Source organism: Carassius gibelio, chromosome B23 (genome assembly GCF_023724105.1).
Source record: "Carassius gibelio isolate Cgi1373 ecotype wild population from Czech Republic chromosome B23, carGib1.2-hapl.c, whole genome shotgun sequence".
Taxonomy (NCBI): domain Eukaryota; kingdom Metazoa; phylum Chordata; class Actinopteri; order Cypriniformes; family Cyprinidae; genus Carassius; species Carassius gibelio.
In genome coordinates, this window is record NC_068418.1 from 16,677,043 (window position 1) to 16,700,316 (window position 23,274).

The 23,274-nt window shown below is 36.7% G+C and overlaps 1 protein-coding gene across 3 annotated transcripts; it reads left to right on the plus strand.

The window, feature by feature from the left end:
* Positions 1-1,360: 1,360 nt before the first annotated feature.
* Positions 1,361-21,445, plus strand: LOC128011099 (adipolin-like). Of its 3 annotated transcripts, none has more exons than XM_052593184.1 (8): positions 1,362-2,508; positions 11,267-11,371; positions 12,798-12,909; positions 13,024-13,202; positions 15,214-15,322; positions 16,820-16,913; positions 19,050-19,128; positions 20,362-21,445. In XM_052593184.1, the coding sequence occupies exons 1-8, from the start codon at positions 2,335-2,337 to the stop codon at positions 20,458-20,460; spliced, it is 951 nt and encodes a 316-aa protein (XP_052449144.1). In that variant the 5' UTR covers positions 1,362-2,334; the 3' UTR covers positions 20,461-21,445. The 3 variants fall into 3 exon arrangements, with proteins under 3 accessions (XP_052449145.1, XP_052449144.1, XP_052449143.1); XM_052593183.1 differs by having other exon boundaries at positions 1,366-2,508; positions 11,264-11,371; XM_052593185.1 differs by lacking the exons at positions 16,820-16,913; positions 19,050-19,128; positions 20,362-21,445 and adding an exon at positions 16,457-16,727 and having other exon boundaries at positions 1,361-2,508; positions 11,264-11,371.
* Positions 21,446-23,274: the final 1,829 nt, after the last annotated feature.

A 23,274-nucleotide genomic window follows, 5' to 3' on the forward strand; every position in this document is an offset into this window, starting at 1 on the left:
AGGCTGCATTCATTTGATTAAAACACAGTTAAACAAAAAAATTATATTGTAAAATATTATGTCAATTTTAGACCGACAACTGGTAAAAAACTGCTTCTAAGTGATGTGATGTAAATGTGATGTTTGACCAGCTGACTAATCTGGTTCTTTTAGAGAAGATCTGAGCATTTATATGAAATCAGTAGTATGTGAAATACCTCCATCTGCATGTACACATACTGAGAGTGTTAAAGAAACATTCCATAGTACAAACAATATTTTGTCCTATTGTACTTACCCCAAACTTGTAAAGTTTAAGTAGCGTATCGTGGTTTGCGTAAAAATTTAAGCACCAAAAATTGTTTTCAGTATTGATACTATTAAGAAATGTTTCTTTAGCAGCAAATCAGCATATTAGAAGGATTTCTGAAGGATCATGTGACATTGAAGACTGGAGTTGAAAATTTAGCTTTGCCAACACAGGAATAAATCACATTTTAAAATATGTTAAAATAGATAATAGTTATGTTAAATTATATTAATAGTTCACAAAATGGTAGTTTTACTGTTTTATAAAACAGTAAATCAACAATAAAATATAATAAAATACAAAATGAAGTGCAATTTGAATACTGATTTAATATACATAACATTTTCATATTAAGTTGAGAGATTAAAAGAGATTTCTGCAGCTTTATTTCCAGCCACCAGATGGAGGAAGAGCATCATGGCATTAAGATATCGCTCTGCTGGGAGACAGTGCTGTACAGTTACACAAATCTACATAATTTGATTTGTCACTTAGATTAATAGGATCATACATTTTACATTAATGTGTAACAGTAAGAACAATAATTGATTAAAGACAAGAACATATTTTGTTTATATTTTGTTAAAAAAAGAATATTGGGATCACTAAAATGATACTTAACTTTAATGCCATGTTTTGCAAGTTATTGTATGTAGTAGGAAAGTATTGTTTGTACTATGGAATATGTTTCTGACACAGTCATCTTAGTATGTGCACATGCAAATGGATGACTGACTCCACATCGATTGATATAAACATTCAGCTCTTCTCTTAAAGACCCAGATTATATCTAGTCAGCTGGTCAAACATGTCTTTCTAGTGACTTAAAGCAGTTGCTTGAATTCTCTGAGACTAAATGTCACATGTATAGGGCTACTGCAATGTAGGACATTACACACACACACTCACACACACACACACACACAGACTTACACCTACACATTTGAACACGCATTCCCTAGAGTCTGCCTGCCAAATAGCTCTCCCTCAAGACTTAAGTATTTCATTAGTGAGATAAAACAGGGCTGAGCCCACTGAGGTTGCCAGTTTCACTGATGAGGAAAGGAGAAACAGGGGAATCAGAAAGAGAGAGAGAGAAAGAGTGAGAGACAGAGAGGGGGCTGTGATAAACTCTGCTGCGAGCCCTCCTGTATGCAGAGTGAGAGGGTGCAGGAGCAACAGCATGAGATCTGGAGAGGGTGAAAACACAACTTTGAGCAAGACCTACCACAAAGTCCACACAGATCGCGCACTTTGAGGTGAGCGTGCATATGTTTTTGTCACCCTGTAGAACTGGGCTGATGCATTTGGGTGCGATCGTCCCGTCAAGTGCTTCTCTGCTTTGAAGTTGGTCGTGGGGGACTGGTTTTTCCCTGCAAGGAAAAAAAGGAAGGAAAAGGCCAAAGGCTACAAAAACTGGAGTGTTTCCAACTTCTAATTCCCTCAGGACATTTTTTCCCCACCTCGGCTTTAAGAAGGAACCACATGTGAAGACTGATGGGGCAAGAGCTCAACAATACTTACCAGAGAATTGGTTCAGATGCATCACCGCAAAGACTCCACATCCCAGTAGGAGCAAGACGGAGGTAAAGAAGCAGAGAGAAAGTGAGAGGGATTCTGAGTAAATTCCATCCACTCCCCCCATCCCACATTGAGACCTTCTTCAGATGCCTTCTGCTACCCCCCGTGGGGCAGGAAGCGTGAAAAATCTCACTAATGGGTTTATTTGCTGTCAGCTCAGCGATGACCTGTCATTTCCCAGGACCACTCCACACTTGACACATTTCATAGTCGAGTAAGCTTTGCTTTGTTTTTTGTCTAAGGAGCCCTTGTTTCACACTGTTGGCTGTTGAGAAGATCAAGAGCAGGCGGAGGTATCAGGTGGAGCGGACAAGTCCCTTAATCACTTTGCCTGCCTATTACAGTATTTTTCTTTCAGTGAGGTCAAGCGTGTGGGACGTCTCGCTGATCTTTTGTGTTTCTCCGAGCCAAGAACATCTTCTGCTTTCTGAACCTAATACTGTCTCCTGGCTGGTGGGCTAAAGATGCGTTTCTGGCTGCTAGCTGTGGTGACGGCAGTGCTCTGGAGCCAGTGCATCCTTCTAGGGTGGGCTGAGGCCAGAAAGATGCGTAAGAGGCCGAAGGAGCTCGCGCCGCAGTACACTGAAGCATTGAACACCACTCTTTCCAACAGCGAGGAGCTGGATGGCAGTACGAAGGTATATATCATATATGTCATATGATAGTTTTTTACTGCTTTTCTTAAGCTATGCTCATTTCCCAGCTCTGCACATGAATATGCTTATGATTCCACATCATAGGTCAAATTATTGTGTTGTATAAGATCACTGATATAAATGTTTGATACTGAGGTAGCATCCTTAAAAGTGCACATTTGTACCTTATATACCCATAAAATGAATTTATTACCTTAAGGGTACAAGTTAGTATCTTAAATTACTAATATGTCAGCAGTGTATTTTTCAAAGTACGCCCCATTGGACAAGCTAGTATGTCATATGTCTGTTTTTGAGATAATGGTTGATTTTATATAAAGTTGTTCTATAATGTGTCTTCTTCAGTTTACTAAGAAACTTCTGATATTGTAGTAATCAGTCAACTACAATTGAATGAAAAAATGATAGAAGACATGATACATCACATTGGATATATACTCTACACTACCAAAAGTTTGCGGTCAGTGAGATGTTTTTGTATTAAATTAATCAAACTTGACAGTAAAGACATTTATAGTGTTACAGAAGATTTCTATTTCAAATAAAAAAAAAAATTTTTAGAATCCCCCCCTCCCCCCCCCCAAAAATAAAAAAAAAATAAAGCAGAACAACCGTTTTAAATGTAATAATAAGAAATGTTTCTTATCATTCTATTTCTTATTAAAAAAATTATTTAATTTATTCGTAGGCAATGTGCAAAATAATAAATGATATCCCTTAAATGCCCTTTATGTTATTTAAATAGAAACATCTGCCAAATGTGTAAATCTAATGCATTTTAGCAACCAATCATTCCTCACAGTGTGTCAAATCACCCTGTAACAGCCAGGCAGAGAAAATACCTCAGAATGATGTGTTTTAAATGCTCTGTTAAATATGTCAGCACACTCATCATCAGAAAGCAAAGCCGACTGCATTTGGCACCCACAGTTGTCTCTCATCATACTTTGTAAATGCGCCTGAGCAGAAGTCGCCGGCTGCTTTGCAAACTTTGGCTATTTAAACAAGCTTAGACCGAGCTCATCCAAAGCCCATGATGGAGATGCTACAACCATTTCTGATTAGCTTGGCACAGACTCAAACATGTATGTTTCTTGGGAATAAGACAGGTCTAATTCTCCAGAACAGAATGAGATTCAGAATGATAAATAGAGCGGTCTGCAGGCTCCAATGTGTGAAATGGATGACTGAAGCGTGAGATATGTGAAGAATGCACGTTCAGAAGGTCTGATCAGAGCATTGATTAGTCCTCTCAGTAGGTGTTCTCTACCAGAACATGAAAGAGGGCTTGTTTGTTATTTGAGGCTTGTGGTGTCGGTAGGTTACGGATGATGAGAACGGTAAACAGGGACTCTTTTGCATTTGCATTTGTGTATAAAATAAATAAATACAGAATTACCATTCATTTCTATGCACATAAACCTGGGAAAATATCATATCGTGTTTTCTGTAGCGGAATTATGATGCATGACTGCGTTGACATTTTCTGGCTCCAACAAGGTTAACGTATTACTATTCCAACTCTGTATTTGTTTATTGCTCCTGTATTGTTTAGATATCAGGGTTTGCATTGGAAAATTAGCTCCTGTCTCAGCCCACCCATAGAGTTGGCATTCTCAAGTAACTCTCAGCTACCCCTGTGCCAACCACTCTCACTATAACGGCTTCAGTGGTCTTGCTTACAAAGGTTGTTGTCTTATTGAGTTTTTACACATCACTGATATTTTGACAGTTTGGTTGTATCATATATCATTTCCATACTGTGTTTATTTTGACATGAATTTGAAGGAATTTTCAAAAAGGGACTGTAAAAATGTGTGTGTGTGTATGTGTGTGTGTGTGTGTGTGTGTATTTATATATATAAATACACTTTTAAAAATTACAAGATTACAATAACTGACTATTTTTGGCTTTTGTGTTAATCTCAATGTTGGTTGCAATGTTCTTTATAATTATCTATGAAATTTGCTATCGATTTCTGTTTGAAATGGGTCAGTGAGACTTTTTTCCATTCAGTTGATCAGATGCGAAAAGACCGTAAAAAAATAAGCCTTTTGACCTTGAGTCAAACTTTTGATGCTGTACCTTCATTGTATCCCAGGTGGGTCTTTCTCTACCTGCTCTTCCTCATCTACTTCTTCTTCCTCCTTTCATGGCCCAGCACAGGCAGGCTGCCATGATGTAATTCCTGGGAAGGTTAGTTGGGGAGATATTTAAAGACCCTTGGCAGAGCTCTTTCCCAGCCCATTGATTCTGTCATTCACAGGCCAGGCTGACTCCGCTGTGTCTGGGACATCCGATAGGGGCGGTGCGGCCCCCTGAAAAAACTGGGGCAGCAGGCCGCATAAGCCCCTCACAAAGCCTCACAGAAAGGGTCTTGAAAGAGGACACCTCGAGAAGGATTAGTCACTCTCCCCCACTTTGCTTACGTTCTTTTCATCTTGTCCCTTACAATCAGAGAGTAATGACATAATCACTCTTAAACCCAGTGTTTTACCAGATTTGTCACTGCTAGAAAGCATCACTCGGGTTGAGGACGGAGGGGTGGACATAGGGATGGAGATCATCTTTACAGGTTTAGGTGGGTTTTGTATGATCTATATGCAACTTGATGTCCAGCTACCAGTATAAGCCTTTTCGATTCTTAAAATCCCAATATTGATCTTTTACTCTGTGCTTATTGTACTGTAGATGTCACTGCATTCTGCATTTTTCATTTACATTTTATTCATTTAGCAGGGTGTGATGAAGGCTTCGTTCAAAATCAACGCGGCCAGTATAGTCTGATTCACGGACAAACAACACTTCTGTGCTTCTTTCTAGTAAATCAGAAAACAAAAATGCAACCAGTGTAATTCAATTCACTTTCAAATGGAACTTATAAGCAGGTTCATTGAAGCAAAAATACAGCGCAACCAGTGTAATTTGATTCACAAACAAATCGCATTAATGAGCCAGTTCTATTTAGCGAATCAAAATGTAGCACAACCTGTGTAATTCGCCTCACGAGTATGAGCTGGTTCATTTTAGTGACTTTAGTGACTAGAACATAAAGTGCTGTGCAACCAGTGTATATCGATTCATGAATTGAATGACCAGTTCTTTTGAGTGAATCAAAACATTCTGCGTGACCAGTGTAGTTCAATTCTCTTGAGCCAACTTATTTAATGGTTATGCTAAAACAGTGCCCTGTCTAATTTACAAAATTAACAGAGAAGTGTTTTTTCATATGACAGAAATACTGGCTAATTAATATGAATGAAATTATATAGACTCAACAGTGGATTCTAATCACAAGAATTTGAATCTAAATCAAATCCAAACAGGAAACAATACACAACCCTACAACAGAATTACCAGTGAATAGTAAGTTGTCTCTGTTTCGGCTTCAGTAGCTCTACCTGAAGAAGCCATGACGACATTGTGTTCTCAAAAACAGAGCCTTTTATCTGAAGTATTTCTCATCTGTCCATTTGACCTACCACAGATAGTAAGGGAAATGAGCACCAGTGCAAACTAGCTCAACGTTATAATTTGCACACAAAGCAGGTGTGATGCTGCAATCAGACTCTCTTCAGCTCTTTGACTTATTTATGGCGAGAGGAGGGCCGGATAATTCCTCAGTGAATCTCATAATAAGTCTTGTGGCTCTTCTCTCCCCTCACATGTCTTCACTAGCCAGGAATGCACACTTGATATACATATAAATATCTAAACAATGTTTACCCTGCTACGATGGCATGGAACAGCGAGAGTTATTAAAACAACACAGTGCCTCATTACCTAGTTTTGTAAAGTTACGAGTGTATTCTGACACACACAATACATGTTGTTGTGCTTGGTATGGGTGAAGATAGAGAGTAAATTGGATTCAGACGTCTTTGATGTCACTGTTTAATGACCTGTGGGCCTATAATGGGGGCATTTCCAGCTTTCCCCCCTGAGTAATAACAAAGCGGTTAAATGCCTGTTTCACCGCTCGCGTAAGAATGTGATGAAAAGAGCTTTATGGTAACTGGCAAACAAATATTCAACGTACATGTGAAAGAAAAACTCTTATCTGTCGACCATTTGGAGTGTGTTAGGTATCAGACCTTGTCTACAGGGAAGGAATTACAGAATAATGAGGCCTTGGTAATGAAATATACAGTGGTGCCGGGTCTGTTACCTGTTAAATGATGGCCTTTGAAGCTTTCTGCTGCTTGATATTCAGCCAAATAATAATTTCTCTTTTCGTATCTCTATGTTCTGACTTCCAAAGCAGTAATGACTTGGTACCAAAAGAAACCATAATTGCAGGTAAGAATCTGAGGTGTGGTGTGAATGCGTCCATATAATCAAACCCATAAATCTGTGTACGGACCCATAAAGCTGTGTTTGGGAGCATTTTTACTCTTTTTCACACTTACCGTGTACATGATACTAAGGAAAATTAATATTCTTTTACAGCCATATTTACAGCCGTGTCTTTTATGAGCCGGGTTATATACGAGAAATGGAGGGTGAACTGGGAAATAATAGGTGTGTGACATGGAGGATGCACGCAAATCTGTCTATTTGTTGATATGGTAAAGGGGGATCCTTTCCCAAAGGCATGGGATGGGTAAAATCATCAAGCCATGCATGGATGAATGCACATACAGTCATGCTATGCCCTTCTAGAAACAACAATAACTTTGGGAAAGCCCTCAGTCACTGTTTCTCGCTGTAAAGCACCTGTATAGTGTTTTTTTGGCAACTATTTCTGATGTGTTTGAATTGCGTGCTTTATTTATTTTTCAATGTCAACGAGTGTTATTTTTACGGGAACAGCTATTGCATCTTTGAAGTGTTGACAACAGTCCTGAGGAATGTGTTTTTGTAAGTATTTTTAATTGTCAGATAGTATTTTGTATTGGAAAATAATTTGGGGCTGAATACATTTACAACATTTTAAATTTAGTAAGAAATAGATATAATGGTTGGGTATTTTTAGCTACATGTCACTGTGTTACTGTAATGTCTGGTAAATTTCGGACCTGAGGTACAAAGATCAACAAACAGAAGCAATTTCTTCATAAAATGTGACTAAACCTCATGGCTGTGTTAGAACAGACCCAGTTTGTAAAGTCTGGACTATATACTTGTCATTAAGTTAATGTCATGTAAAAACATTTTGTGTCATTTCGTACCTTCAGACTGTGTAATGAAATGGATATACAGCCTAGATGAGGTTACAAGGTTTTTCACAATCAGACACTGACTGCATAATTGTTGATTGTGGCCTCAAGGCAGATTTTTATGGCCGTGTTTATGTTTGCTGTGGCACGCTTCCACAAAAATAGTCTCTGACGTTTTTCTGTGAAAATAAGAAGTTTTTTTTTTTATTCTTTTCTCTGAATACACAGTGAGCACTAAGAATTGTGGAGAAATGTTGCTTTGTTAATCAAGCTAAATATTTGAACACAGTTCAAAACTAAAAATAAATGTTGGAATTTTGATATTCTGTTATTCCTTAAATAAAGATTAAATGAATCATTGAAATGAATTACTGCAATGCTTTTTCAGCAATCATCAGAAAAAACTCTGACAATACACTAATAGGTGCACTACATTTAATTAAATTACTCAGGCACTTTGCTTTGGTAAACCCCAAAAAATGTAATTGCAGTTGGCAAACAACCATTTACAATTAAACAGAAGTTTGACATGCTACATAAGTAATTTACTTTGTAATTACAGATTCCTGCTCGCACTTGCAGAAGAGTTAGCAGATACTTTTTAGACATTGAGAAGTTACTGGCTGTTCACGATGTGGACAATTCTTCAAAATGTCTCTTTTTGTTTTCCACAGCTGAAAGGAAGGTATGGAACAACATGAGGTTAAGTAAATAACACAATTTTCATTTTTGGGCGAATCTTTTGAACAATAAACAAACAAATAAATAAATAAATTAGCTGCAGGTTCTATATTTTGTTCATCTATTTATGTAAAAATAGCTTTGTGTTTGCTTAGTGGAGCTATTATAAAGTCTCTTTTTTTCAGCTTTCTTTCAGACTCTCATCGAAACTCTTTTTTTTACTCCGTCTCTAATGGAGCATTTGGCAGCTTTGCTCCACAAAGCTCTGCTGTTTTAACAGCCCCAAAACAAACTCATCAGAGAAAAATCCACCCCAGTGGTATGCTGAGATAATAACAGCTCGCCATGATCTGTCATGATCTGAAATAGTTCAGCGTATAGGGCTTTTCATACAAGCCGTGCTACCGCCGTCAACCGAATCGACTGTGTACACAGTCGCTCTGAAATATTGGAAAGTTTATCGCACTGAGCAAACCGCCGCACATTCCATATCAGCCTAAAGTCTCTGTGAAAATGTTCCTTTGTATCTAAAAAACATTTCTGAGAACTCTACCCGAATCCTTGCTTTCTGACAGTCAGAGAATGGTTTATACTTTCTTGAGTAAAGAACACGAGGGAACATGATGAAATGAGATTGCGTGGATATACATTTGTCTCCACAAACTTCGACGACATTTCCAAGCAGCAACTTCAGGCAAGTTAATCCTTGTCTTGACAGAGTTATGGATCCTCCCCGTACACCAACTGATCCGACTCTGATCATTTGGAGTGTTAATGGAAGTTCCTTGTATATTTTGAATTGAAGGTGTTGACTTGTCCATCTTGTGGAAACTGGTTGTAACTCATTTTGCCGAGGCCAAAAGAGAGTACATTCCCCTTAAGCTTTAAATCAGCTTCTGTGCTAGCATCTGTTGCTTATACTTCTATTTGGCACAGGAAATTAAACAACTCAATGGAGCCGCCAAAGTTGATATTGATCCTTAATAGAACCGTGTTGAATCAACAGTATTCGAAGGACTTCATGACCTGAGCGTTTGTTCTTTTTTGGGTAATATTAACATCCCGTGAATCTTTTTTTTTTTGGCACAACTAGCTTGCTCTGCGTTGCTTTGACATTCTGATGATACAGTCTCTATTTATTAAGCATTCCATAAAAGACAATGGAAAAGAAACAAATCATGTCTTCTCCCAGTGTTTGGGGAAGATCTGAGGGATTGCCTTCTGCTGTAACAGTATCTGTACTAATCTGTCTGTCTTTTGGCTGTCTCCAGGCCCCTAATTCACAGCAATAACACTCAGACATCCAGCATGTGAGAGGATTGTGTGCTAGTCAAGTTGTTTATTTTGTCTCCTGTCACAAGAATAGAGGGAGAGGGAAAAAATGACACCCAAGCAAAAATATGAGCTTGTCCCATTCCAGAATGTATAAGAAAAACAAGGGGTTACTTTGTTGCAGCTTAACATGAGGCAGGTCTTTCTGTGAAGAGATGCAGCATGTTAGTTTTACAGATAAGTGATCCAGGTCTCGGTGCCAAACCTAAACCAATTCCATTTCAGACAGCTTACCTCTACAACTTGTCTCTATCTTTGTTTCTATCTCGACCGCAGTCACTTGAAGTTTAGGGAAGGGCTCGAGGAGATTCAGTTCATATTTGTGGTTACTGGGATTTATAAAGCCTCGCGTTTCATCTAAGCGAAAACATTGTCAGCTCTTTGGCATTGTTGGTGGTTAGTTGACCAAGTAATAATTATGTTTAAATAAACATTTATATTTCATATTTATATAACTATTTAATATTTAGTTACATTTGTGAGTGCTGTCAAAATGCTATTCAGTTACATGTAAAAAAATGTAGAGTGGGTTTTCACATTTACAAAAAAAAATAAAAAAAGGAAACTTAGATCTTATTGATGATCTTACATCATTTGTACTTTGTAGGTAGGGTTTTGATGTACAGATGTTCTTTCAACTAGACAGCCATCCTAACCCATTTTTATACAAAACTCTTGAATGCTACTATTTAGAAAGTAGCTCAAATTGTAGAATCTTCCAAAAAAGGAGAGATGTCATTGGTTTGGCTGATGATTGCTGAAGTCATTCCACTGTGGGATTTAGAGGGTTCAAACCGTTGCCAAATAGAATGAGTTATATCACAGATTGCATATTTGATAACCTCTCTCTGAATTAGAAATCTACCTCTCAGAAATGAACTTCAGACTCTGAGAGCTTATTGAATAGAAGAAGCCAGCAATGTTTCCACTGAAAGCCACTGTATGTGTTTAAAGAGTTGCAAAAAGAACCCACAGTATAAAGCAGTGTCTCGGGCCTCTCATTTTTAGGTGAACTATAACATTTTGCTCATGGAAACTTGTTAAGAGAGATCAATTTAGAAAGGCTGTTTATTTTTCACAGACCCTACTGGGCAAAATTGACATAGCACCTGAGAGAACTAGTGAGAAGGACTGACTGTGTTTGGCATGAGGTAGAGCTGCATGCCACACAAAAGACCCATTCCTTTACTACTGTGGTGCAACCTGCCTTGATGTCTGGCACCATTTAATAGCATCTTTAGACATAATTTTCCTGTGAGGATTTGTAAGCAGAAATTATGACTCACTGGATTCCGTTACGTACAGTATAGCTAAAATGCACTGCACTCAATGGCAGTGGGAGAATGATCTCTGGATTAAATATCTGATAAATCACACAGTTAGAACTTCTCCAAGTGACTCAAATATAAAAATGGGAGTAGCTTACCTTTTTTATTCATCCGCTCTGACATGTACACTTACCAAACCTAAAATTATGACAGTCTGTCATGTGTGCATCATATCCATACTTCAAGTTATACAGAAATATGAAAAAACAACAACATGCATGCATGTTTTTATTCAGCAGGTCAGTGAGAACCAGAGAGTGGACCCTCTTGGATCATGGATGGATTTTGTGAAGAGACCTGTGGGCAACTTTCCCGGAAAATGCCGAAAGCGAAAACGACCACTGGTGTGGAAAATCTTTACAATTACATATTATCAAATGTCAAACACATAATCAACAGTAGCACATGAGACAGAGCTGAAATTGTGGCAAGGAGAGGAATTTTCATTCACCCGGAATGTACAGATTAATTCTTATAAATCAAGAATAAATGTAGAACTTAAGAATGTCTTAACAAGTTAAAGGAGTAGTTCACCCAAAAATGAAAATTTACTGAGAATTTACTCACCCTCAGACCATCCAAGATGTAAATGAGTTTGTTTCTTCATCAAAATAGATTTGGAGAAATGTATCACAGGATATCACTTGCTCACCAATAATTCCTTTGCAGTTAATAGGTGCTGCCAGGATGAGAGGCCAAACTGCCAATAAAAACATCACAATTATCCATAAGTAATCCACATGACTGTAGTCCATCAATCAATGTCTTGTGAAGTGAAAACGGTGTTTGTAAGAAACAAATCCATCAAGGCAATTTCTTTTACATAACACCATCACTTCTGACACAGTTTCAAAGTTCAAAAGTTCACAGTCCAAAATAATGCTTCCTCCAGTCATGAAGTCCTTCTCCTGTTGTCCTTTTACAGTAGACATATAACTGTTTTGGACTGTTTTTGCTTGTGAACAGTGCTTGATCGTTGTGTATTACTCTCCTGATTCAGACGAGATTACTTTTTCACTAGAGAAAGCAATATTATGGATAGAGGACTCCAATTTTAGTCAGAAAAAACTGTTAAAGATCAATTTGTTGATCACAAACACAGCTTTTCTCTTCAGTGGAGTGGATTATATGTGGTTTATTGTGATGTTTTTATCAGCTGTTTGAACTCTCATTCTGACGGCACCCATTCACTACATAGGAGCATCATTTGGTGAGCAAGTGATATAATGTTACATTTCTTCAAATCTGTTTTTGATGAAAGCTGTCTTTCCTCTTGGATGGCCTGAGGGTGAGTCCATTTTCAGCTAATTATAATTTTTTATAATAATTTCTTTAAGTTTTTTTTCCCCAGTCATGGTTTGTCAACATTTTTCCTAAACATATTGTTATTTTACCAAGCACCTACAGTGACATTTTTTGGCAATGTTTTTATTTTATTTTAGTACATTAAGCCTACACTTGCTTACCACCATTACCTACTGTGCAAGTCATTTTGTGATGGCTAATTAATGAAACAGGTAGCTAGAAACACATATAATACTTCAGGTGCAATATACAAACTAACAAGCACCATTACATATGTATTGCACTTCAAAAAAGTTGAGTGTCTAAGAAAGAATTTGTAATATATTGCATAACACATTCCTTAAAACATTTCAAGTTGTAACACGTCATTACATAAAGTGAGATGTTCTTGAGCATTAAAAGAAATTTGAGTCTTGATTAAACTGATTTGAAATTCTATAACAATTATATTTCTTTGCCTATTAGCCTGGTCCCCCAGGCCCTCCTGGACCTCCAGGGCCTCAAGGACCCCCAGGATCCCCTGGGGCAGAGGTCACTCAAGAGGTCCTGCTGCGAGAGTTCAAAGAAATGATCAAAGGTGAGGACCCACAACACATGAGAATCACCATCAAGTGGCCATCATGAAGATGAGCTGGACATTTTGAGAGATACAGTGATGAGGTGTATTTAATACTGTGATCTGCTTGAACAGAGGCCACAGAGAGACGAGCAGCAGTGGATAGGCCCAACGAACCCAGCCTGCCCACGGCTCTGATTACCCTAGAGAGTATGACCTCCTACCGGAGAATCGAGGAAGCCTTCCACTGCAAACTCAAAGGCCCTGTCGTTGTGGACAAAAAGACTCTGGCTGAACTGCAGAACTTTCAGACAGTAAGTGCAGACTGTAAATATATCTGTCTTATAACATAATGGAATATCTATCTATCAATCCATCATAATGGATCTAATATATCCTAACATTATATTACACAAAACCAAACCAAAACAAAAAAACCTACTACTGCATAATACTTCTGATAAATGTATCTTTAATTACACATTGTTATACGAACACTGATTTAAATGTCATAGTAAATTGTTTGATACAAAAAGAAGTGACTCAACTTAACTGATTCAACTTGGTGTTTTGAACTATTCATTAAAGCTCAGTAATTAATTATTTTGGGAATCTGAAAACAGTGCTGTATTTTATAATAATTCAATGGCCCATCGTCAATTATTCCGTACTTGACCAGTAATTTTCAGCAGTCTTTAATCATCCATTTTACACTGATGTCTTCTGTTATTGTTAAGCTATTGTTTTTCAAAGTTATTGTGTTCATAGATTATGGTCAAATAATGCAATCAGTCACAGTCAGGCCTATATCTAGACTTATACCATTAAATTAACAAAAAAGAGCATTTTGAATGTGCTTTATACTTGTGCTGCAAAGAAGGAAGCACTGCATATTAAACTGAATATAGCAAATCCACATTAATGCTTATACAAATGAGCATTCCAGCTCTTTAGAAACATTTACAGTAAATGATACAGCTTCCAAAGTGAACATGTGATCGTCTCGTTGCGGCCGTGGGATTGGCTCTTGCCAGAATGTAAAAAAATTCCAGGCTGTTGCAAATCATTTCAGATTGGTTTATTTTGTCTTGGTTCCATTTGGCTTCTTCATGGTGACAGTTTTACACAATATCAAACACCGTTTCGAAACGCTTCCAACCAGTGTGTGTGTGTTCCATCACCAATCATAATTACAAAATCAATCGCCCAGTCAGACAGAGACTGTAACTCCACCTCAATCAACGTTAAAAGACACAGCTGTATTAAGGCCACCTGTGATTGTAAGCTCCTGATTGACTCTTGACATGAACATAAGTGACAAGACATTGGATTGGCTGAATGTTTACTCAGCCAATCAAAAAGGGTCTAATCCACCCGCCTCCTAAAAAATATATCCTTTTTCAAATGTGCTACATTGCTGTCTTGGTGGTGTACAAAAGGTACTCTGTCTGAGGTTTTGGACGAGTGAGTGGTGTGTATAAAAATAGACACCATTTGAAACAGTGCGCTGTTTTCAAGGAAGAGCTTTACCCTGTGGCATTCTGATCATCCAAGGACACACACCGAAAATCCATGTTTTAGCAGTGTCTTTTAGTCACGGAAAAAAACTGTGATTGATTAATGCGGACGAGATTTAATCTAAGCTCCTTTGAGCAATTTAATTCTGCTGATCACTGAGGATGTATGATTCTTACTTTCCGTATTAGAGAAATTATGATCATATAGTCTTTCAAATCTGTCAGATGGATGAAATAACGGTTGTAAATGTCAATGCAAAGCTCTGTTCATCCAATGTAGAAATAGATGTCAAATAAAATCACGGCCTTCTGGCATATCTGTTGGGATCTGACATGTATATGAAAGGCATTCATTGTATGTGTTCGAAGCTGACAGCACAAAAATGGCAGAGCCGAACAGTGTTTAGCACACTAATCGGAGGACTCGTTATAAAAGCGTCTGAGTCTGGAACTCTTGGTGGGTTCTGGAGGCGTAATGCAGAATAATGTGGTCTGGCATGGCTGCAGTGTGCAGTTATGATCAAAAACAGAATCGGAGGATTCTTGGCAGATGTGTACATACTTCTAACCATTTAATGGTTATGTGCTCCCAAACTGAGCCCTAAAACTGGTATATTTTCAAACGCTGTATGCAGAATGCTTGATTTGCATGTGTGTTTATTAGAGTGTGGAGAGCGAGAATTCTGCTGAAAAACCTATTCTAGAGATGCTCGGAATGCTCAGCAATTTACAAAGTAGGATTTTCAGATAGAGATTGGTGTGAGCATTGTAAGGCCATCTATAATTCTCAACTGTTTCATACCTTCAGCCTCCTGCCAAAGGTGCCTTCCTCAGAGGGATGGGGATGGATCAGTCCACTGGCCGATTTACAGCTCCGGTCACTGGAATTTATCAGTTCTCTGCCAACGTTCATATTGGTAAGGAAAGGCTGAAGGGTTCACCTCACCAGTAACATACTTTCTGAACAAACAAAATGTTGTTTTCTTACACTTTTTCAATCTTAGATTTGAGGTTTGGATTTATGATAATGATTGGCGTAATCAAACCCATGTTCAAACAATAGAATGCATGAATGAACTGCAAAAATTTACACAATTTACAGTGATTTTTATAAAATTATATATGGATGGTACACAGTTTGAAGTCAACAGACTATTAATATATATGTAATTATATATATATATATGTGTGTGTGTGTGTGTGTTATTTTATTATTTCATTAGAAACAGTAATATTGTAAAAAAAATATTATTACAATCTAAAATATTTCAGTATATTTTAAATAAAATTGATTCCTGTCACAGCAAAGCTGAATTTTCAACGTTAGTAATCATATCATTACCATATAATTACTCCACACTTCTGTATCACATGATCTTTCAGAAATCATTCTAATATGCTGATTTGGTCTTTAAAAATTCTTATTATTATCAGTACTGAAAACTGTTATGCTGCTAAAAAGTTTTGTGGAAACAGTGTTAGATTTTATTTCAGGATTCTTTGATAATTAGAAAGTTCAAAAGAATAGTTTACTTGGAAAACATATAAAATATTTGTATCATTAAAAATGTCTTTACTGTCACTTCGGATCAATTTAATGCATCCTTACGGAATAGAATATTAATTACAAAAATACTTACTGACCGCAAACCGTTGAATGTGATGGATATGTAGACATGCTTTGGATAAAATTGTTTGCCAAATACAGTAGAGAGATTAATTGAAAATTCACTTTCTCTGTATTAAATACAAATACATGGAGTACAAATTAATATTTCAATGTCAACTCTATCAGGAGATGCCATCATGTAATGGATGTGTTTCAGACTTGGCACTTTCTCAACAGATGGATTGCATTCCCCTGTAACTTACATTCCAACCGTGCTGCATTTGTTTGCTGAGATTGAGGGTGTCTTGCACAATCTTGCATGTTTAAAAAGCTACAAAATTTGTGCCGTGCCTGAAAGCGCACAAACATACTTTTTTTGTTGTTTTTGTTGGTTGATGCTCTCTAAAGAGAGGGTCCAGTAATCCTTCATCCATCCTTTCAGAGGCAATGCTTATGTGGAGTTACACTGAAATAAGCCCCAGGGACTCTGAATGCAAAACTCTTCTAAGCTGTGGCGCCGCCATGCAGCTCCGGGAAAAGGAATTGGCCCTTTGCAGTAGACTGTGGCAGAAAATCAACATCCCCAAACAAATTCACAAATCCACTGCAGACTTATAGAACAGACCAATATTTAGACGCGGCTGGAGGTCAAACATGAATGGCTGTGGCATCGTGTGCTCCGCATACAAAGCTCTGTCAAACAACATCTCAACAGCCTTTACTCTTCATACAACAGTTTGTAGTGCATGTCTGAAAAGTATTCTTAGGAAATATCATTTTTTGTTCTTTGTGTACTTTCTCGCAGACCACACTGAGGTGAAGAAAAGTAAGAACCAGCTGAGAGCCAGAGATAATGTCCGAGTTTTGATCTGCATTGAATCACTCTGCCACAGATACACGTAAGTTTGCTTTATCTCACATTAAAGGGATAGTTCACCCAAAAATAAACATTCTGTCATAATTCATTGAGCCTCATGTCATTCCAAAACTGTGTGAAGTTCTTTAAAAACTTGAATTTTTGTGTTTAATATACTAACTTTTATGCTATTGCAAACAAGCTTACAGGGATAGTTCGCCCAAAATGAAATTCTTGTCATCATTTACTCACCCTTATGTTGTTGAAAGCCTACTGTATATGAGTTTCTGTCTTCTGTTGAACACAGAAGAAGATATTTTGAAGTATTTGGGTAACCAAGCAGTTTCTGGTCCCCACTGACTTCCATAGTATTTTTGTTCCATACTATGGAAGTCAATGGCTACCAGCTACTATTTAAATCTCTTTAAATAGACACAAAACTATCATAAAAGTATCATAAACAGGGTTCGTTCAGCTTTTTTACAAGTCTATGGAGCCCATAAGGGGAAATTGTGATGGAAAATAAAATGAGATGGGGGGATGGGATAAATGTAATGCTTTTACGTTCCCCAGAAACTGTGTTCACTCACAAAAAGTATATGAGTTAGGTTGAAGAATGATTTTTCAATATTTATTCAGATATTTCAAATGCAAAGATTCTCTGGGTACTGCAAAACTGCAAAAAGTTTCGTAAGAGAACGCAAAAGTTTTGTGAATGAACACAACATTTCTCAGGGATCGCAAACATCTTGCGAGCAAACGCAAAAGCTTTCAAATACATTTTTCCCATCTCATATTTTTTCCTTCAACGTCCATTTCAGGGCTCCGGAAAAGTCCTATAAAGTCATACAATAGATTTGTGTGATAAGCAGACCCTCTTGAGAAACCCTCTTGAGAAAAGTAGTGATGTTTGATTCATGAATGAACCATTGAAACTATATAATTAAAGTGCTAGAATTTGAGTGTGCTTCCAACTGGCTACACAGAGTTTCTTGTGATTTTCTTTGATTTCAGGTCTTTCTGTCAGACTTAGTGTCAGTTCTGTTAGCAGAACCATCCAGGAGAAAATCTGACACCAGCAATTTTGTTAGAAAGGTTATTATGATTACATTATGTATAATTTACCCACAAGTAGTCTATTTATTAACATTTCGATTTTGGACCCGTTGTCCACAGACCACATCCACATCAATATAAATTCATGATTCAGACTCTAAGGAATACATCGCTTATGATGAAAATTTTTATTTTTCTTGAGCTCCTTTTTACATTCAGAGCATGTGGTTTTTATTTCAGTGGCTTAAGCGTGTGAGTGCATGTCATAAAAATCCTCTTTCACAAATCAAACAAAAACGAATTTACTTAAAAGAAAAGAGAGAGAGAGAAAAAAACTACTAGGGGTACATGAGGTGGGGAAGGGAGAATGGGGGTGGCAGATCAGCCTGGAAGTCTCTCCCAGTGTTTGCTGGTTGTTAACGCTCTTTTGCTCTTAGTGAGTAACGCATGGGCTGTAAAGCATGTTGTCTGTTCTAGTTTGTGTGGAACCAGCATGGCATTTCCTGTGTTAAAGTGGAGCAGGCCTTTAAAAAATGTCCTCTCACCTTCAGTCTGGTCCTTGTCACCTTAGTAACCTTTACCGCCACCTTTGACTCGTGGGGTCCCTGTTGGTCTTAGCAACAGTACTAAAGGGTAATTCCTAAAATGTATTGCTGGAAATTGCTAATAGAGACCTTTATAGGAAAATTATTCATTTTAAGGAATATACTTTCATGTATAACAAAACAAAGTGATCTTTCTTTGAAAAACCTTAACAATGCGCCATGATTTCACTAAGTAAAAATTAATTATAATGGAATTATTTTTGAATTATACTACTTTATATTTTGCTGAAATAAAATAAAAAATAATTTTAAATTAAATTAAATTAAATTAAATTAAATTAAATTAAATTAAATTAAATTAAATTAAATTAAATTAAATTAAATTAAATTAAATTAAATTGTCTAACCAATGCTTTGCTTCCATATCTTGGATAGGGAACTGTCACATAACTTCTATCGACCATAACATATCACCAAGAATCTAATCTCTACTGACTGTGTTGATTTTGTATTGACTTGAACGTGAAGTGTACAGATCAATAATTTGTTAACTCAAAATATTTTCTGTACTGTAATAGATCATTGGAAATGATTGTTGGCCTTGAGAGTAACAGCAAGATATTTACAGTATCTGTCCATGGACTGCTGGAACTTCAGGTAAGAATTAGTTAAACACACTCCATTCAGTTGAATGCAGTTTTACTTTTATGTAGTTGTATACTTATTATAAAACTGTTGTTTCTGCTGCTGTTAATGTCAAAACAAAAAACAAAAAAGCTAGTTAAAATCATAACTTAAAATGAATTCGAATGAATTGCTGATTTGAATGCTGGAAAATGACATAAGTTTGTTAATGTATGTTTCTGCTTTTATTGTAAGTGATTAATAAGTGCATGTTTTTATTATATTAAAAAGTGAACTTCATAGCGGATAATGTTAACCAACATCTAAATAGCTATTTTTGTAAACGCTACATTTCATCTGTATCAATTCTATAATGAAACACAGTTTTCATTATCCAAAACATCTCACTGAATAACCTGTTTCTTAAAGGGGTCATGAACTGAGAAATCAAAATTCCCTTCATCTTTTGACATATAAGTGGTCATTGAACAAAAACATCCTGTATGTTTCAGAATTTAAAACTCTCTCGTTAGTCTAAAAACAGCATATATTAAAGCCAGTCTACCAAAGCTACAGGTTCTGTAGGAATGTACAAGTCTATGATGCAATAATGTGGAAAAACACCGCCTCCGCAGAAGTAGATCAATGCCTGCTTCCACATCACTGCCTGTTTAGCCCCGCCCACCAATTCATTCACTATTGTAGTTAAATGACAAGAGATGCAAATGCAGGTCTACACAAAAACACGTCAGGAAGAACTTGGTCCTGTTCACTTAATTTTACCGGGGATTTGTTTTGCAAACAAGGTATAATTTGATTTCCAGAATGTCTGAAACTAAAAGACTAACAAAGTATGAGTAACTGTTTTCACTATTGCTTTATCTTCTTACAGATTGTTAAATATGTACTGAGTATTTATCCGTTTTTAACCTAAATAAAAGCTGTGTGAAGAATTTAGGCTGTCAAACATTCACAACTATTAGCCAATCATAACAGTGTGCATTTACTTCCAAGTCTACAGTCCGCCACGACTATTCAAACAGAGCGTTCTGATGAGGGGGTCAAAACAGGACAGAAAATAGCCTAGTACTTCTAAATTATGATGTAAAAATCTTGATAACGTTATATGCGGAATCGTGGACCCCTAACAGTGCAAAAACCTAATAATAAAAGGCAGTTCATGATCTCTTTAAATACATCCAATTAAATAAAATATGTTGCAGACTGACATCGATTTTGAATAATGTGATATCTTCTTTCTCACAGGCCGGGCAGTACACCTCCATATTCGTGGACAATGCAGCTGGAGCATCGATCACAATACAGAATGGTTCAGATTTCATGGGCATGTTGCTGGGGGTATAGCCTTGTTTTAAAGCCAGACTATATCTGGCAGACCACGTGAGACTGCAGAGCTCCTCTTTGGACTATCATCCAGCACCATATATCCTCATGAGACAATATGTGACTGCTACAAAGCTCCCGGCTTGCTCATGGATGAGACATGGACATGTTAAAACCCACAAAGCAGAGACCCTTGGATGCAAAACTGAAAGACTTTACTGAGGACAGTCGCTCCACATCTGCCTCTCATGTGCCGTCTACAATGAGGTTTTCACCTCTTCAGAAAGATCATTTCTCACTGTTTCCACTCACCATGTCCTATTTTGTGATTTATAGATGTATACAAAGAGATTTTTGTATTTTGACGTTGTGTTGTTACGTCCTTCCTCTTAATTAATAGTGTTTATACAGAATGTTTATATACACAGTTTGTTTTCTAGGGTGAGAGGTTTTCTGCAGTACAAGAGCTAAACTATTTTGGATTTATCTTGAAGGAATATTTCACCACAAAATGAAAATTTGTCAAAAATTTCTCACCCTCAGGCCATCCAAGATGGATTTCTGTTTCAGTGAAACAGATTTTTAAAAATGTAGCTTTACGTCACTTGCAATGGATCCTCTGCAGTGAATGGGTGCCGTCAGAATCCAAACAGCTGATAAAAACGAATCCATCATTAATATGTTAATGCTAAATTTCTTAAAATCTCTTTCTATGAAGAAACAACTCATCTTGGATGGTCTGAGGGTGAGAAAAAAATTCAAAATGTTCTCGTTTTTGTGTGAACTATTCCTTTAAGAATTTTGTGATCTTTAGAGGCATTACCCAAAGCACCTCCTCTTTTGCATACATGCCTATATTTTTAAATATAACAAGCTAGACAAAGTTTTATTTACTATGCAGCTCAGAAAAGCATGTTGTAGTGACTTGATTATTGATAATAGAACAGATTTTCCGTTGTACTCGGCCAAAAGAAGGAAACAGCCAAATACAAGAACAGAAACAAGATGAATGACTCAGTCTATTTTTACGTCCAACAGCTAACAGTCCCAAACAATAGTGTTTATCAAGAAGTGTGTGTGAATGTGTGTTTGGAAAGCTACTGCCATGATCGATTAGACATGTTAGAGTCCTGCTGAGTTCTCATTTTGTTTACTGGAATGCCAAAAGCGTCATCTGAATGCTCTGTTTTTCACGTCTCCATGGAAGTTTATTCTTGCTTTTCTTCCTTTCCCCCCCAAACGTCGTCTTTGTTATTAACTTAGTAAATACAGAAATTAAAATGCACATATATATATGATCATATGTACAATTTTCCATACAAATTATTTATGTTTAAATGTATCTGCCAATTAAAACAGATTTCTAGCCTTCCAGTAGATCTCAATACAAGTGAAATTAATGTAAGCCAACCTGTTTAAATATACAGTATTTGCTTGTATTGTGGTGTAATGGAAATGAAACTATATTCAATAAATGTAAAATATATCTATTCACCTGGGCATGCTTGCGGTTGACTTGAAATGACTTTTATGAGCTTTGAAATCTTGCTAACGTTCGTAATTCTCTGCTCGATAAAGCAGGCAGGACGTACTCCCGGTGCCACACAATGAAGCTCGTGGAAAATATTCTTTGGTGCTGTAGCGTGGAAAATGCTTCTTTGCATCATTTGCATTGTAAATAATCCAGGATACCTCAAATACCTTGGGAAACAAAAGCGTGTCTGACAGACTGATGGTGGTACAGCATACCACCTGGGCACACCAGAGACCCATCTATAAAATCCAGTCATTTGAGTGTAGTTTAGATTTTCACATGAAATAACACAACACTCATATTGCCCAGATAAATACATGTGCACGTGACATGTGCAGAAGCCACTGAACTTTCAAGCCTCATCTTTAGTCAATAGGCCTTTTCGTTTTCTTTTCTTTTTTTTTTTGTACAAAAAGTAGTTATCTGTACATATTAGTACCTAAAAGGTACCTCCCAAGCAGCTTTTGCTCTTTTTTTGAGAACCAAAAGTGTTCAAAACAAACCAGTGATCTGGAAGTTATGAATGTCCTGAAGGATGCTGTTCAATTTCTGGTGAAGTTCTTTCATTATAAGCCAATACCACAGCTTTATAATACAAAGCATTGTGGTGACATTATCAATCGTCTGTAAAACTGTCTGCTGAGGTGTTATTTTAGTATTATTTATACTATAGTTTTAATTAATATGTTGAATGGGCTATTATTGTTATATTTTCAGTTCTAATTTTAGTTATACTGTTGTCTTTTGTCATTGGTTTTTTATATTTCTAAATAGTTTTAATGATTTTTTTTTTTTCAGTTGTAGTTTGTGTTTCATTTCAGTTAGTAATTTTAGTATTTAAATTTATTTTAATTAGTTGCAAATGCAAGATCGAAAAATTTGGGCTAAATCTTACAATAAGGTTTCATTTGTTAAAGGGATAGTTCACCATAATTTTACGAAGCTATGAGAATAATTTTCGTGTGGAAACAATACAAAAAAATTATGACTTTATTAAACAATCTGTCTCCTCCGTGAATAGAATAGAATGGCTAATGTAATGTTCATCGATTCTTTTTGTAGATGTAATCCAAAATGCACATTTTATTTTATGCATCCATGAATGGATTTTAATATGAGTTTACAATGCACTTTTAAAAAGCATGTATGTTGGTAATTGATATAACAACAGATTTTCCATGATGCTTGGCCAGAAGAAAAGAAAATCCAGCAAATAAGTGATGATGATTCAGTCTATTTTTGTGTCCAGGTCTGTAACAGTTTTGCAACAGCTTGACTAAATTAAGCCCTTATTATCTGAA

Coding starts and splice junctions, on each gene's coding strand:
- LOC128011099 (XM_052593183.1), top strand. CDS start 2,335: ATGCGTTTCTGGCTGCTAGCTGTGGTGACGGCAGTGCTCTGGAGCCAG. Junction 12,910..13,023: donor GTTCAAAGAAATGATCAAAG/GTGAGGACCCAC, acceptor CTGCTTGAACAG/AGGCCACAGAGAGACGAGCA. Junction 15,323..16,819: donor CTCTGCCAACGTTCATATTG/GTAAGGAAAGGC, acceptor ACTTTCTCGCAG/ACCACACTGAGGTGAAGAAA.